General features: G+C 35.5%; 2 protein-coding genes across 2 annotated transcripts in view; one reads left to right on the forward strand and one right to left on the reverse strand.

Moving 5' to 3' along the window:
* The window catches only part of CENPP (centromere protein P), a 247,032-nt gene that overhangs the window by 88,729 nt on the left and 141,850 nt on the right, over positions 1–16,453 (forward strand). The gene's annotated exons all lie outside the window — the stretch shown is intronic.
* On the reverse strand, positions 5,252–7,034 carry OMD (osteomodulin). Its single transcript, XM_069474017.1, has 2 exons — positions 6,095–7,034; positions 5,252–5,566 (listed from the first exon to the last, which is right to left on the reverse strand). Exons 1-2 carry the CDS (start codon positions 7,032–7,034, stop codon positions 5,253–5,255), a joined length of 1,254 nt encoding a protein of 417 aa, XP_069330118.1. The 3' UTR covers position 5,252.

Below are 16,453 nucleotides of genomic sequence, written 5' to 3' on the forward strand. Positions count from 1 at the left end.
GAGCATATAAGAAACTTTGGATTTTTTGCTGTTGTGATTTAATTTCATTTCCAGCTGTTCTTATTCTTTATTTCCAAGATTTAGAAAAAATGGATTTGGAATCAGGAAACCAGGGTTTTAGTTCTAGCCATCCTTTGGGACGTATGAATTCTTAAAACAGAAAAAGTATATAGAAGAGACAAGGTTTATTTCTTCTACTTTGTTTTTTTCCCCATGGAGCTACTTAAGTGTGTTATGTGATATGCATACATCTGTATTTTAGTTTAGTGGTCCCAACCTTGAGTAATAAAAGTGAAAATGTATAGTGTTTCAGGTATTAAATAATATTTAAGCATAGGCTAAACATTCTCAACCAGTATTATTTATGAAATATCCTTTTTAAAATATCCTCTCTAAAACCTAAATGTATATTCATTATGCATTTGTATGTTAATTAAGCTTAGATTTATGGTATGATTTGGATTTGTTAATGGTTACAAATAGTTCAGCCTATTAGCTAATATAACTAAGTACTTTGTTGTATAAGGAGAAAAGTAATAAATGAATTTCCATGTTTTTCCTGTTATAAATATCAAATCAACTGGTTTAATCTGTAGCTCTGATATGTAACTATGCAATCTTGATGTACTAGTTGAAGAAAATACTTTATTCTTCATTTTCTCTAAGGGAAAGCATTGAGGTTTTTGTTTTGTTTTGTTTTGTTTTGTTTTGTTTTTTGAGACAAAGTCTCACTCTGTTGCCCAGGCTAGAGTGAGTGCCGTGGCGTCAGCCTAGCTCACAGCAACCTCAAACTCCTGAGCTCAAGCGATCCTCCTGTCTCAGCCTCCCGAGTAGCTGGGACTACAGGCATGTGCCACCATGCCCGGCTAATTTTTTCTATATATATTTTTAGCTGTCCATATAATTTCTTTCTATTTTTAGTAGAGATGGGGTCTCGCTCTTGCTCAGGCTGGTCTCGAACTCCTGAGCTCAAACGATCCGCCCACCTCAGCCTCCCAGAGTGCTAGGATTACAGGCGTGAGCCACCGCGCCCGGCCTGTTTTGTTTTTAATAAGAAATACTTTGGTGGGTTTGAGTTGGGACATTTTCAAGTAACAAAAAAGTGGTTAAGCTGCCTCCTCATTGGGCCCTGAGCTGGAGGACATTTTGGGATGCATTTACTTACACACACCTTTGAAGGGAGGAGCCAGAGCAGAATTGAACTGTTATTCCTAATATACAGGAGGAGTTTGGCCACACTCTGGGGCAGAGAAGCCAGCAGCCCAGTGCCTTGTGAGGGGGATGGAAGAAACCCTGCCATCCTCACCCTGGTGGGCCATCCAGAAGGGTGCTTTGGAAAGTTGAACTATGCAGTAGTGACTTTGACTTTGTTTGGTGTGGAGTATGTGATTTAAGCACCCTAGTGAAACCCTTACTAAAGTCTGTCTTGTCTGCTAATATTTTGTGTAAGTAGAATGTTGGAAGGAACCTGAAGAGATGCTGACTCCATTCTGTGTGCAGGAAAGCCAGTGTGAACACCTGGGAGTGTGCACTTGGATCTGTGTGTTAGCTCCTGAGCGAGACATGCTGGAATGAGGGTTACAGTTTATTGGATATCTCCAACTGGTGTGCACTTTAAGTGCTTTGTTATATCCATGATTTCTCTTTATCTTTATGACAACCATATGAGAACCATCTTCCTTTAAAAATGAGGAAAGGGAAGCTTAGAGAAGCTAAATAACCAAAGTTACCTAGCTTAGAAGTGTAGTCAGGCTTTATACTAACATACATCTAATATCAAATTCCTTGTTTTGAATTACTGAATTGTGCATTTTTATTCTTTGTTAAGGTAAGGCTGTTCTTTGAGAATTAAAATGTATTTTATTAACTTACAAGGAGATAAAAATCGAAGCTTCAGAAATCCAAAAATTGGATGGTTTTTAATATTTTAAACTATGCAAGAGGTAAAACAAGTAATTACCATGTCTTTATATTAGTCCCAGTGAGGAGCTTATTCTCTCCAATTCTGCCAGTCAGTTCCTATCACACATCAATCAATTCTTCCTGGGAAACTTCAACAACTTTACCAGGTCCTCGCCAGATGTGAAAGTTATGGTATCCATGCTCACACTTATTTTTATAGTTGCTGCCACTTTAGCATTTTATTTCTTTCTTGCTTATGTTAGAATGAGCTGTTCGATGTTTTCTATATTAATTTTTAAAAATAATTTTATTCTTTTATTTATTTAGAGATAGAGTTTTTCTCTGTCTCCCAGGCTGGAGTACAGTGGTACTATCACAGCTTACTGTAGCCTTGAACTCCTGATCTCAAATGATCCTCCTTCCTCAGCCTCCAGAGTAGCTGGGACTATAGGCACACACCACCATGCCCAGCTATCTTTATTGAATTTTTAAAATAACTGCTTAATTGAGATAATTCACATCCAATACAATTTATCCTTTTAAAGCATACAATTCAATAGTAGTTAGTATTTGTGGACTTGTACGTACAACTGTCACCACAATCAATTTTAGAATATTTTCATCACCCTAAAAAAGAAACCCTGTACACATTAGTAATCACTCCTCACTTTCCCCCATTCCCATCCCCCTAGCCTTAGGCAGTCAATAGTCTTTTTGTCTCCATAGCTTTCTCTATTCTGGACGTTTCCTATAAATGGAATTAGACAGTATGTGTTCTTTTATGACTGGCTTCTTTCACTGAGCATCGTTTCAAGGTTCATCCATGTTGTAAGATGTGTCAGTTCTTCATTACTTGTTATTGCTGAATAATATTTTATTGTATAGATATACTCATTGATCAACTAACTGATGGACATTTGGTTGGTTTCCACTTTTAGTCTCTTAGGGATAATGCTGATATGGACATTCATATACAAATTTTTGTGTGAACACTTCTTTAGTTCTCTTGGGTATATACCTAGGAGTGGAATTGCTGTGTTATATGTAACTCTAACTTTTTAAAGAATTGACAGACTGCTTTCCAAAGCAGCTGCACCATTTTATACTCCTTTCAGCAGTGTATGAGGGTTCTAATTTCTTCAACTCCTCACCAACACTTGTTATTTGTCTGTCTTTTGATTTCAGCCATCCTAGTGAGTGTGAAATGGTATCTGATATGATGGCTCCTCATTAAATTTTAAATTGCTCTAGGTTAGGAGTAGTTATATCTTTGTCTCCTGAAACATCCGTGGTATTTTCCACATATTAGTTCTTAATAAATGTTTGAATTTATAACCTTGTTTTTAAAAATTTCAAGAAAAAGGGAGGTGGTCCTTAAAAAAATTTTTTTTTTTTTTTAACCTCTGTTGAAAGTGTGCTTTGCCCATATTACTAGCATTTTATTCTTACCGTTACTTTCACACTTATATCTTATGGTGTCATAATTGCACATTGTGTTCCATTTCTTTATTCCTCATTGCTAAGCCCTATATACCCAGTGACTTCGTGAATATTAATTAAATGAATGAATGGAGTTTTTTTCACATTCATTCTGAATCATTGAGGTTGTCCCTAGGGGCAGGTGGGCCTTCTGGTTCTGATAATGCTAATAACCTACTCAAGATGTAAAGAGCATTAAAGGCTTCAGTTAAAACTAATATCTGCAGAAAAATAAAGACTCAAAAGCTTGAAAACTACTTCTAAAATATAGTTTTGCTCGTCTGTCACATATTGTCTGAATTGTTATTTGTTTTAGATTCCCTGTATAAGTGGCTCCAGATTTGTATTTGTCCCTTATCTAAGGAATTCCATGAAATATTAGCCTGGTAAATCAAGAGCATTCATCACAACAGTTAATCTTCATTGTAAGGCTTACTTAAAATACTTCAAAATGATAGATTAAAGAAAAAGTGATTTTTGAGGTTTTAAAGAAGATGTTAAAACCTGTTGTTCACATTTTAAGGGAACTATATTTAACTTTAGCATTATGTAGATACTCCAAATGTAAATAAACATTGGCTGATAAGAATATATGTTTCTAATGTATTGTGCTAGGAAAACAGAGGTGTCTAATGATATTGATAGAACTTTATTAACTTTATTTTATTAATACCAACATTAATTTAACCTTGTAAACAAAGCAGTTATTTATTAGCACATATGTAACTAAAAGAGACCTTTCTCTGGTTGAATTTACTATAATATAAAAACATTTATCCCAGTTAAAATGGAACACAATAAAGATTGCTTTGGCCGGGCGCGGTGGCTCACGCCTGTAATCCTAGCACTCTGGGAGGCCGAGGTGGGCGGATCGTTCGAGCTCAGGAGTTCGAGACCAGCCTGAGCAAGAGCGAGACCCCATCTCTACTAAAAATAGAAAGAAATTATATAGACAGCTAAATATATATATAGAAAAAATTAGCCGGGCATGGTGGCGCATGTCTGTAGTCCCAGCTACACGGGAGGCTGAGGCAGTAGGATTGCTTGAGCCCAGGAGTTTGAGGTTGCTGTGAGCTAGGCTGACGCCATGGCACTCACTCTAGCCTGGGCAACAGAGTAAGACTCTGTCTCAAAAAAAAAAAAAAAAAAAAAGATTGCTTTGAACGGTTGGTAAAATTTGGTAAAATACACATTACAATGAGATAATTTGTTATTTTTTAGTTATCTGAATGTAGGCTTTATAATTTTGTTACTTGGGTGCTCTGAGAGAAAAACAAGATTTAATAAATCTATATGCCTTAGATGCTTGGTAGGGTTGCCTCTTGAAGATCAAAAATATTCTATACTCTAAGTGGTGAGCCAGGGGTATAGATGTCATAGTGATGAGATCAAAAAAGTACAAGTGTGAAAACTTTTCTGGAGATGAAGTAAAAAAAGAACTATTCCTTCAATGAATTCTTGTTACATTAATGTGACCTGTCATTCAATACATATTGTCCTCAGAATGATCAAAAGGTCATGGTTTCCAGGTCTCTACTGCTAATGCTACTTCCTTCATCATTCTTAGAAAAATTACTGTTAATAGAAATGGCATACTTTCATTTTTCCAATTTGATGGTATTTCCATGTTTAAAAAGAATATAAGAAACCTTAATGTTTTCTTTATATTTCTGAAGATTTTTATTATTTTTAGTAAGTTCTAATAGTATGTAGTGATGGAGATGTCACCAACAACTTAAATTCAATTCTGATCTTATACATAATTCTAAATATATTACTTTGAGCAATACATGTTTAGATTTACCATATTGAGTAGTAAGTTTTGTGAAGTCATAAATGTATACCTGTTTAGTTTCTTGCCATTCTTGAATTTAATAATAATGAGGGTCAAAGTGCTCTTCTGCTGCTTCTGCTTCTTGGCCCTCGTGAGCTCCATCAGAATTGTCATGATCATCACTATCATCGTCCTCATCTTGAAATCCCCTGAAAACCTGTGTTTTCAGTTGTATTGTTTGACCATGAGTGCTTCTTTGTTCACCATAGTAAATAGTATGTAAATGAGGGAAGCAAAAGAAAATGTATGAGCTTATTGGTTCTTGTAGCTTATTTTGGTCCACACGAAGGTATGTTAAATGATGGAGATGTAGCGGGTCAATAGATGGACACATCATTGTAACATTGATCTCTGAAAAATACAAATTAAAAATTAATCCTGCATTATATCCATAACTCTATGTTGGATTTTATGTAATATGGGATATAATTTTATTAATTAAAATACTTATAGGTGTAATTAGCTTTAATTTTTTTTACATTAATCAAATAATAAAATGAAGAAAATATATTATAAATGAGTTTTATAGTACCAGAATAAATAGGCCTTCATTGGCTTTTCTGATTTAAGTAATAAATTCTTAGTAGAACAATCTCAAAAAAAAAAGTAAAAATCAACTACAGTCCCACTACTTGGGATAGTAATATTTTTTCATACGCTGTATAATATTATTTCTCATTATTCAAGGTGATAAAATTTAATAAAAAAGACTATAAACTGAATTGCACACCTTTCTCTGAGGCCAATTTGTTTCATTTCCTTAGCCAACTTCAAAACAACCAATTTTAGTAATGTCTATAGCTTAAACTGTTAAAGATTGTTTCTTTAAAAAGTCAAAATATCATTTTTTCACTCTTTAGAAAACAAAATTGTACATACTTTCTATTTCATTATTTTCTAGATATAGGTGTTCCAGATTTCGTGGAATGTAGAATGCTTGCTTCAATTTGTTGTGTCCAATGTTGAGCTCTATAAGGTTGGAAATATTAAAAATATTATATGGGATGTCTTGCAGTTTGTTGTGTGACATTCTTAGAGCATGAAGTTTTGGAAGTTTGTCAAAGTATTTTTCTGGTATAGAAGAAATTGAATTATTTTCTAAAGATAGATACATAAGTGAAGAAGGCAAACCAGAAGGCATTGATTCTAATCTGTTATTACATAGGTTTAGCTGCATTAATTTTTCCATTTTGGCAAGGATTTTGTCTTTTAACACAGAATCATGAAGATGATTATAACACAGGTCAAGCATGGTCAAGTTTACTAGCCCGTCCATGGCATTTGTCTGCAGTGTGGAGATTTCATTGTAACCAAGAAGGAGTCTTTCCAGAGATTTAGGAAGAGGAAGTGGAAATTCTTCTAAATTGTTATGTTCTAGATGAAGTTGTAGTAGATTTGAAAACTTAGCAAACACACCATAATCAATCTTTTGAGATTTAATTTTATTGTGGCTGAGGTTAATTTCTTTAAGATAAGTTGCATTGATGAATGAATTTGTCGTCACAGCCTCGATTTCATTGAACTGAAGGTAAAGTTGTTGAATGTGCATCGGAATATTTGGGATAGTCTTGAGTTTGCGATTGTCACAGTACATTGATGATGGAAAGTTAGCTGGACAGAAGCATTCACTGGCACAGCCTAAAGTATACCGATGAAAAGGAACTCCATATTCTACACTTTGATGAAATTGGAATTCTGTTTGGTAATCATCATCCAGGTCTTGGTCATAGTCTTCATCCCATTGATAAGTTTCATATTGGCAATATACTTTGACTCCAAAAAAGAAGAAAATGACACATATTGGACTTAAAAAGCCCATTTTCTTTCTTTCTTTCCTTTCTTTCCTTTCTTTCTTTCTTTTTTTTTTTTTTTTTTTTGTCCTATTGCAAGGAGAAAAGGAAATATATTGTAAAAAAAGTGAGTAAATTCAGAATAATTCTTGTATAAATTGACAATTATATAAAATGTATTATACTTATATCTGTATATAAAAGAACATCCAGAAAGAATGGGCAATGTTCAAACCAAAATTAATGTTGTTTATGTACCAATGAGGTGGAATTTTTTTTTAAAGTCAGATATTATGGTTCACACCTACAATCCCAGTGTTTAGTAAGGCTAAGCTGGGAGGATTGCTTGAGGCAACTAGTTCGAGACTACTCTGGCCAACAGAGTGAGACCTCGTCTCTACACAAACAATGTAAAAAAATAGCCAGGCTTGGTGGCACGTGCCTATAGCTCTAACTGCTCAGGAGGTTTAGGTGGAAGGTTCGCTTGAGCTCATTTGTTCAAGGTTACAGTGAGCTATGATCACCCCCACTGCACTCTGACCTGGGCAACAGAGCAAGACTCTGTCTCTAAAAAAAAATAAAAAGTCACATATTTCACTGAACCAGAGTCAAAAGTCTGCTGTTCTAGACTTTCTATTAAGTAATCATCTTTTAAGAGAATCTGTTTATGGTGCTTACTAGAGTAGAGACATATGATGAAAGCATGACATTACTTAACTACAGTCTGGTTGTCCCTTTACTATAAATACTGGATGTCCTTACGAGCTACTCAGTCCTTTAATGATGATCACTACCTGTGAGAAGAGAGACCTATGTTTCGGTTAGCTTTTGCTTAGGAGATTCTACAATTTTTATTTGCTGATACCCTTTTCTGCTTTTTAGAAGAACATTAAGTACTCTTTTTTATATGATAACTTGAGATATTTAGAAATAGCTTTCCTGTTTCCCCTTAGGGTTTTCTATCAAAACCTAACTGTGTCATCAGATTGTCTTCATGAAACAGTTTCCAGAAACCAATTATTTCATCTCTGACTCTGCTTGAATAACTACTTCACATTTCAAATACACACAATATTTACATTCTACAAAGTTTAAGTTTCTAATAGATTAATCTTTACATTTTTCCTCCTAGCTTCCTTTTTTCCATTAATATTTTTGAGTTCTAGATATACACATATTAAAATCACACTGTCTCTGTCTCCTAAGAGTTTAAAGTCTAATGGAGGATCAGAGAGACATACAATACAATGCAGCAGAATATTTTTGAAATAGAATTGTGAGGGGAAAGGCTTCACGGACAATTAACACTTGTTTGTGCTGAAACTTGAAGTTCTAGGGAAGGGTGGATTGTGCTCTGGGTGAGGAGCCTGAAAACCTGCATTTCAGACCTGTCACTTAACATATCTCCCACTTGCCTCATCAATAAAACAAAAATTACACTTATAGTTGAATTATACCTTGGCTGCTTATCTCCCCTGCTTATCTTGGAACTTGCCTTATATCTTATATCTTGCCTGCTTAGCTCATCTGGTAATTATTAGGATCATATGAGATATGCATGTAAAAGTACTTTGCAAATCTAAAACTGCTATCTGATGGAATGAGTATATTATTTAGGAAAAAGTTAAAATCATACTTCTTTTATTCTGAGACCTTTTTTCATCCAGAGTTTCATGAGAAAATGGTTGTCCTAACACATCACTGTATGTAATGAAATGACTTATCTCCTATTCACCTAGAATGGTACTAGCTATTTTTCATCATTGGTATAATTGAGAAAATAATTACTTAAATCATTTTTTCTGAGAGAACCCCATTTGAGAAAGGTTGAGATACATCTCAGTTTCTTATATCTTTTCTTGTGAAAAATTAACAATATAAAGAATGTAAATATTATATGTATTGGGGATTTGAAGTAGTTATTCAAGTAGAGTCAGAGACTCTTGATCTCTTTTCCTTCACTGATACTGTCCTTCATTCTTCCTCACCATTTGCTTCCATGCACCCACATCCTGGGCCTTGTCATTACCACCACTACAACCCCTGATATCTCCTTTCTGAGCATCCCACACTCTGACCACTATCTCCGTGTAGTAACTCCACCTGCAATAATTCTTCAATTTCAGTGGAACCGAAAATATATTGATTCTACTGTTTTTCATTGCCCCTCATCCATACCTCCCAATATGATCAGTTCCCTTACCAGCTTAGACCCCGTAGTTCATCACTATCATTACTCCTTTGCACATGCCCTAAACTTTATGGCTCCTTATATCTAGCAAACTGCATCCCTGGTTACTCCCATTCTCCACCTCCTCACAGCCTGACATACAGTTGAATATAATTAGAGAAAAATGGGACCATGATGACTGGTCTTGCTCTCGGTTCATGACTACTAACCTCAAGTGCTACACAGATGCATTTCCTTAGACCATCCTCTTTTCCTCTCTCCAGCCTCTAAAACTTCATTCCCCATTATTGTTTTTAGGTGTTGACCTTGCTTCCTTTTTTTAAAAATTAAGAAAATAGGAACAAGTGATCATTTATTCCAATATATGTTCTTATATTTAGCCCTACCTACAAGAAAATGCCATAATAGCAATGGTTTGGTCTTTTTTATTTTTTTAAACAATATATAATTTTGAAACTCATGACATTTCTTTTTTTTAATTTTTTTTGAGACAGAGTATTGCTCTGTCACCCTGGCTAGAGTACAGTGGCGTGATCATAGCTCACAGCAAGTTCAAACTCCTGGGCTCAAGCGATCCTCCTGCCTCAGCCTCCCGAGTAGCTGGTGTACACCACTACACTCGGCTAATTTTTCTATTTTTAGTAGAGATAGAATCTCGTTCTTGCTCAGGCTGATCTTGAACTCCTGGGCTCAAGCAATCCTCATGCCTCGGCCTCCCAAAGTGCTAGGATTACATCATGACATTTCTTCTTGCAAGTCTAAATATATTACATCCATTGTTCTTTCTTTTTCCTGGAATTCATGGAGGCCATGGCATTTTACCTAGACTTTGCAGGAATGTTAGGGTTCTCACAGAGAGATAGGGAATATTTCCAGATAGAAGAGATGAGCAAAAACTTAGAAGCAACAGAGGGTGAAGTGTGTAGGAAATGGTGGTGAACTGTTAAAAGAACAAAATGAGGCTGTTAAGTCCAGAATCTGAAGGGTCTAAATTTTGACCCAAGGAATTGGCACTCTGGGAAGGAATGCCAAATTTAACAAATTAACTTTTGGAATTGTGATCTTCACACTGGGTTCAAGGGTGAAGTAGGGGAGAGTCTTGGGAGGAGGTAGAGCAAAGGAGTTATGGTCTTATCTTACAAGACAGTGTTCAGAGCAAGCCAGCTCTCCTTGCTGGCCTGGAAGCTCCCAGTGTGTATGCCTGGGGATGCTCATTCACCTGTTGTACGTCAATATGACGTCTGCTGTACGTCAATGTGCTCAGTAAAGCACTTTACAAATATTAGTAGTTAGTTTGATTTGGCTACTTCAGTTTACTATTTATTGTCTTGCCCCTTATTTCTAGGAGTAAGGCACTGTGCTGAATTGATGGGAAATACAGAAACGAAGAGAACATGAAGACACGGCCCCCTCTGTAAAGAGCAAATGGTTTAGTGGAGGAGAGTGTCACAACAAAGCGAACCCTAACCTTAGGCAGAGGGTAACGTGGCACAGACAAGTAGTGCTGTGGGCCCAGTGGCTAAATCTGGCTTGGCAGAGACAGGGAAGTCTTTTGTAGACATCGTTTGACCTAGACTTTGGGAGATTAATAAGAATGGGTATAGAACAACCTATATTGTTTTATACTATTTTATTGTACTCATTGTAGTATAGCATATTAACTTTTTAAGGCACTTGTCATACTTCATTTCAGTCTCACTATAGCCATTGGAGTTGGATAATAAAGTTGCTATTTTCCCAAAAGATACAAGTGGACGCAGAGGCAGAGATGTGGAAGCAGAGGCAGAGATGTGCAGATATGCTGGGCCAGGCCACACAAGAATCTGAAGCTGACTAATGCACAGCTGAATTTTGAAAACAGCATTGTTCATGAAAACTCAGCTTGAATTTTATACTTGTGTTAAGAACCCTGGCAATCGTTAGCAACCTTACATTTGAGAATAAGAGTCTGTTCAACAAGAGAAATTGTTAGGAAAAAAGAAGGAGGCCTGGATGATACCTTCGAAACTACGCTTAATTGCACATCTCTGACTTAGAATCAAGACATCATGATTGGGGCCTCTCTGAAAATAAAGAGATTCTTAAAGTTGTCTATTTTTGTTCTTCGTGGGCACCTAAGAAGAAAGGCTTTCCTTGAAGAGCAATTTCTCTTCTAAACCTGAATTTATCTTTAACATCCTTGTCCTCCTCCCTCTACATTCCTAGCCCTACAGTGCAATTTTCTCCCACTCCCTTTTGACTAGGTACCATTTTCTGGTCTGAAATCCATCCCATTTCCATCCAGAAGTCCATTGTTTTCTATTCCTCTTGCTCTTTTCCCATGATAATTTTCCCTGTTACAATGATCTCTTATTTCATTTTATCCAAATTTTTTATTCCAACTAACCGTAACCATTTGCTAAGCATATTTTTGTTACTTCTGCTTTTCATATTCAACAACTGTGCCTCATTCCCTGTAGGATAACTCACAGCAATATAGTATAATGCATTGTCAGTCATCTCATTTTCCTGACCTCTAATATTTAACAGAACCTAGTACAATGCATGGTACTAGAAGTACTCTAAGATTTGTTAAATGGATGACTATATTAATAAGTTGCAGATTACATCTTGTTAGCAATGCTTATCTCTACTAATATTGATTATTTCTATTTATTTATTTTACCATGGTGATTTCTTTAAATGAATATAGTCACAGAGAGCTTGGCTGTTCTCTTTCCTATTGAATATTTATTTCTCCATCACAATATACTCCATCACTTTCCTAGTACATTGTCTAGTAGAAAAATAACAAATGTGAAAAAGAAATCTAAAGCAAAGTAAAATATATGTATTACCAGCTTTTTAGTTATCCATTAATGTGAATTCTTCATATTATAGCAATAAAAGTATCTGTATCATAACATTTCTCCTACTTGGAAAATAGCACTCATGCTTTCATCAAGACAAGTTCTAATTGAAATTATTATTAAAAGTGATGTATATTTACTTTGTTCCAGAGAACTTAAAGTAAAAGCCTCATAACATTTTATTATTTAAGGACATAATTGTTTTATTGGTATGTCATAGAAACTAGCATATAAGAAACCAAGGATTAGTATATGATTCAGGTTTTTTCCAAGACAGTTTTAAATTTAACTTTGTAAATTCTTTTGCTATTAAATATATGACTGTCTCAATTAATTTTAGCTATAGTACATTTAAATCTTAATTGACTGAAACCCAATTAACTAGATCCTTCAATAGACTGGATAGAGCAAATGCCCATCTTCCCTAAAACCAGAATCACTAGCACCGATCAGATATATGGCTCAAAGGTACTAGCTGTTTTTTTTTTTTAATTTAATATTGAGAGAAAAAGAGACCCAAGAAAGAGAGTGATTCCTTTAACCTGAGAGTCTTCCCTTTCACTCACAATTTTAAAAATCTAAACAAAAACTATTTATTGGGTAAATCTTAAATTAGAAAATTAAACTCACTATACTACTTCTTTCCCTGAACATTTTGCCTAATCAAAATTTTAATGTAACTTTTACCAGATTTTGCTTCCAAAAATTGTGCTTTTATGATAGATGCAGTCTATTTTAATATTAAACAAATCTACTATACTTTATTTTAACAGTAGGAATACATTCTTAAAAAATTGAAAATTATTTTATCATCATACCTGTTGAATTTGCTTTAGTTTTCAGGGGGTGATGAATTTGCAAATCTTCTAAATGAATCAGAAATTCCTAAATTCTTTAACTGAGTCTCTTAAAAATCCACAGAACCTCTGTGTCCAGACAGGGCTGTCCCTTGAATTACTGTAGCAATTTAAGCAAATACAATCTGCTTGGAAAACACTTGGGTTGGATTAAAATTATGTATTTCTTCTCATTATACAAAACTTTGTGGATTCAAATTAAGATGCTTGTGTTCTTCGTCAGCTTTATGTGGTTTACTTCTTTCTTTTCCCCTTAATTTTGGTTTGGGGTGTGGCAAGAATTTCCTCTAATATGAAAGACAAACAGAACTAAATGAAACAGAATGTACTGATTACTGTTTTTATTTTCATTTTCATGCCAAAGAATTCTTCAAATTAAAGTCCACTGTGAGAGGGAGCCTGGTGTCTCAGCAATTTAAGGTGGAACTCAAAATTTCTTGAGTCTCTCGGTTGTTCAACCCTTATGTTCACATCAGTGCTTCCGTCTGTTAAAACAAAGGATCAAGATTAGAAACATATAGCATTTCACATTTAGTTCATTTTTTAAATGCAGTAGATTGTCATGGGTTACACATTAAATATATGATTTTTCCATACGAAGACTTGTACCTTCTTTCCCATCAGCTATCTTCTTTCTCATCTTGCTCCCAAATATACCCACTTCTAATCACCTTTGAAATAAAAATTAATCTCTTGGTTCTGGAAGTCAGTGCCTTGCACTCAGAAGGTATATGTCTGTTTTTGTCTGTTTTTAGTGTTACACAAGAATATATTTAGTATTAATTGTATAATATTGACAATGAAAACCTTGTGTTGCTGAGTAACTATTGCCTTTATTTTGCAGACTTAAAAAATTCCCTCATTTCCCTGAGCTCTCCCTCCTGAAGAGTAACAGTTAACTGCTTTAAATGGTAAAATTTTTATTCTAATGTTTTCGTATTTTAAACAGTTGACTTGTGTCTCTTGGCAGTGGACTTTGAGTTCATTTTGCAGGGATTCTTTTAAGCTTGTGCAAACGAATAAGGTAAAGTAAATCCTGGATTTGTGTTTGTTTCCCTAAAACAGAGTTTTCCATTAAGTTTTTACAAAGAATTCATAGGATTTATTTTGTTACACTTCACATTTAAGAAAAGTATGCAGTGTTTCAAGTGATGCTTTGACGGTATTGTAAAAATCTAGTCTATTTTTTGAGACATTGGTATGTAAAACGTGGCAGACCACATTTGAGCCAAGATTCCATCATGTTACTGATCTTTTCCATATGTTTTCTGTTAGTCTTTGTTCCTAAACCTCAGGCTTCCACACTCAGGAAAAGAGAGCAAATTTGTGTACTTTTTCCAAAAGTAATTTTACATGCTTTCATGGTTCTTTTGGAAGATTAAAATCAACAGCTTGATTTTTATGTAATTTCTCATTGACTCTGTGATTTGAACTTATGATAGTAATTATGTTCATTTTCCAACAAATATGACAAAAAAGTTTATCAATAGATAACTAGAACACACAGAATTGAAAATATCTAGAAAATTTAAAATAGGTTGAACAGTGCCCAGTAGGTTTAAGTTGGCAGAGGATGGGAATGGGGGAGGTAGTGGTTAGAGTCAGCCCTTAAAGGAAAAAGTAGGAGCTCTGAGTAATAGTTTGTCAGAGTTCACTGTTTTAGTTAGGTGGTCATAATTATAGCAATTGCCTGGGCACAGTGGCTCACACCTGTAATCCTAGCACTCCGGGAGGCTGAGGTGGGAGGATCACTTGAGGTCAGGAGTTTAAGACCAGCCTGAGCAAGAGTGAGACTCGGTCTCTACTAAAAATAGAAAAAATTAGCCAGGCATGGTGGTGTACACCTGTAGTCCCAGCTACTTGGGAGGCTGAGGCAGGAGGATTGTTTGCACCCAGGAGTTTGAGGTTGCTGTGAGCTAGGCTGATGCCATGGCACTCTAGCCCAGACAACGGAGTGAGACTCTGTCTCAAAAAAAAAAAAAGTTGTAGCAATTGGGGAGATAAGATAAATCGGTTGAACTGATGAAAAGTCTAAATTATATGCTATCATTATAATTTGATTGAAATAGATACAGTATCTCAAAGCTGAATGAAATAGTGCTGTCTAGGAAAGGCCCTCCTGAGATCTGCTTAATTAATGTAATACGCATAATGATTTTTTATTCATTTATTCCACTCATATTTATTGAGCACCTACTTTGTGTAAGGCAGTTTTAAGGTGCTGGGGACTCAGCAGTGAAAGTCTGTGTTGTCATAGAGAAGGAAAACAGAAAATAAGTATAAATAAGCATAAAAAAACCAATATAAACAGTGTGGAGTGCAATGAAAGAGAATAAAGTAAGGTAGAGGGATAAAAATGAATGAGGCACAGGGGTGCAGATCAACAGTTCCAGCATTGCTGTACATGTGGGACTGGAATAGAACAATTAATTTATTATATGGCATATGGTGGGAGCCAAGTGTCTCATTATTAAAGTGGTAGTTACAGATAAATAAGTGAGGTAAGGTGGTAAGAATGATCCATGTGGTAATGGATGAGTTGAAGATGTCAGTATGAACTCATATTTAGCTTCATATAGTTACAGATGGTTAAAATAGAAATATGTGTATATATGATTAGTATACACACTCTATTGGCTGACAGGGCCTAGAAGTAGGGACACTCCAGCAGCAAAAGGCACAACCAGTGCCCAGATCTTGCTTTCTGCCATCATTTTCAGTAAAAGGAACCAGGGCTTCTCCTTGGAAAATTGGTTGATTCCAGGAGGGCTAGGTTAGAGAAACTACAAGATGGGCCTGGAGCATTGTGTAGCACCAGACAAAGAAAGGGATCTGGGAAGTCTCTGTACCTACCACTCAATTTAGTTGTGAGCCTAAAACTGCTCTAAAAAATAAAGTCTCTTAATTTTTTAAAAGGGAGAGGCAGACACTATTTTAGATAGTTCGGATATTTAGAACTGAATATAGTGAGGGAGCAACCCAAATTTTTCAGAGGGGCAAAAGGCCAACTTGGCTGGGGCCTAGTGATCTACAAAAAGTGGGTAGGAAGTGTCCTCACAGGCAGCCAGTGCCAGCATCGAGGTAGACATGTGCTTGGAAGTATCTGCTTCTCAGCATTCTAAGTGGAATCATGTTTGTGAGGCCAATGTAACAATTAACTGATGAGTTACTTCTATCAGAAAGGCCATTTGGGTAGACCTATAGAAACAGTTCAAACACTAAGTGCAGTCCATCTCTTTGTGTATCTACTACTACAGGACTATGAGGAGCAGACACTGCTAAACTCATGGCCTACCCTCACAAGTTTTCTTTTCCTTCATTGTTCACTTTTTCCATAAATGGTGTCCCCATCCCAGCCCTAGCCACTCTTGAATAAACCAGAAGTTCAGGAGTCCACTAAATCAATGATTTCCCAAGTGTAGTAGGAGGTCTATTAACATCAGAATTACTAGGGCTGCTTGTTAAAAATTCAGGTTCTAGCATCTCTGTAACCTAGACTACCTAATTAGAACCTATGAGCACAGGCCTAGGAACTTAAATTTTTAACAAAT

This window comes from Eulemur rufifrons, chromosome 7, assembly GCF_041146395.1.
Source record: "Eulemur rufifrons isolate Redbay chromosome 7, OSU_ERuf_1, whole genome shotgun sequence".
Lineage (NCBI taxonomy): Eukaryota > Metazoa > Chordata > Mammalia > Primates > Lemuridae > Eulemur > Eulemur rufifrons.

Excerpts from the sequence above, each read along its gene's own strand:
- OMD (XM_069474017.1), bottom strand. The coding sequence starts at position 7,034 with ATGGGCTTTTTAAGTCCAATATGTGTCATTTTCTTCTTTTTTGGAGTC. Across the intron at positions 5,567-6,094 it reads AGAAAATAATGAAATAGAAA|AGATCAATGTTACAATGATG; the intron begins GTATGTACAATT and ends TGTATTTTTCAG.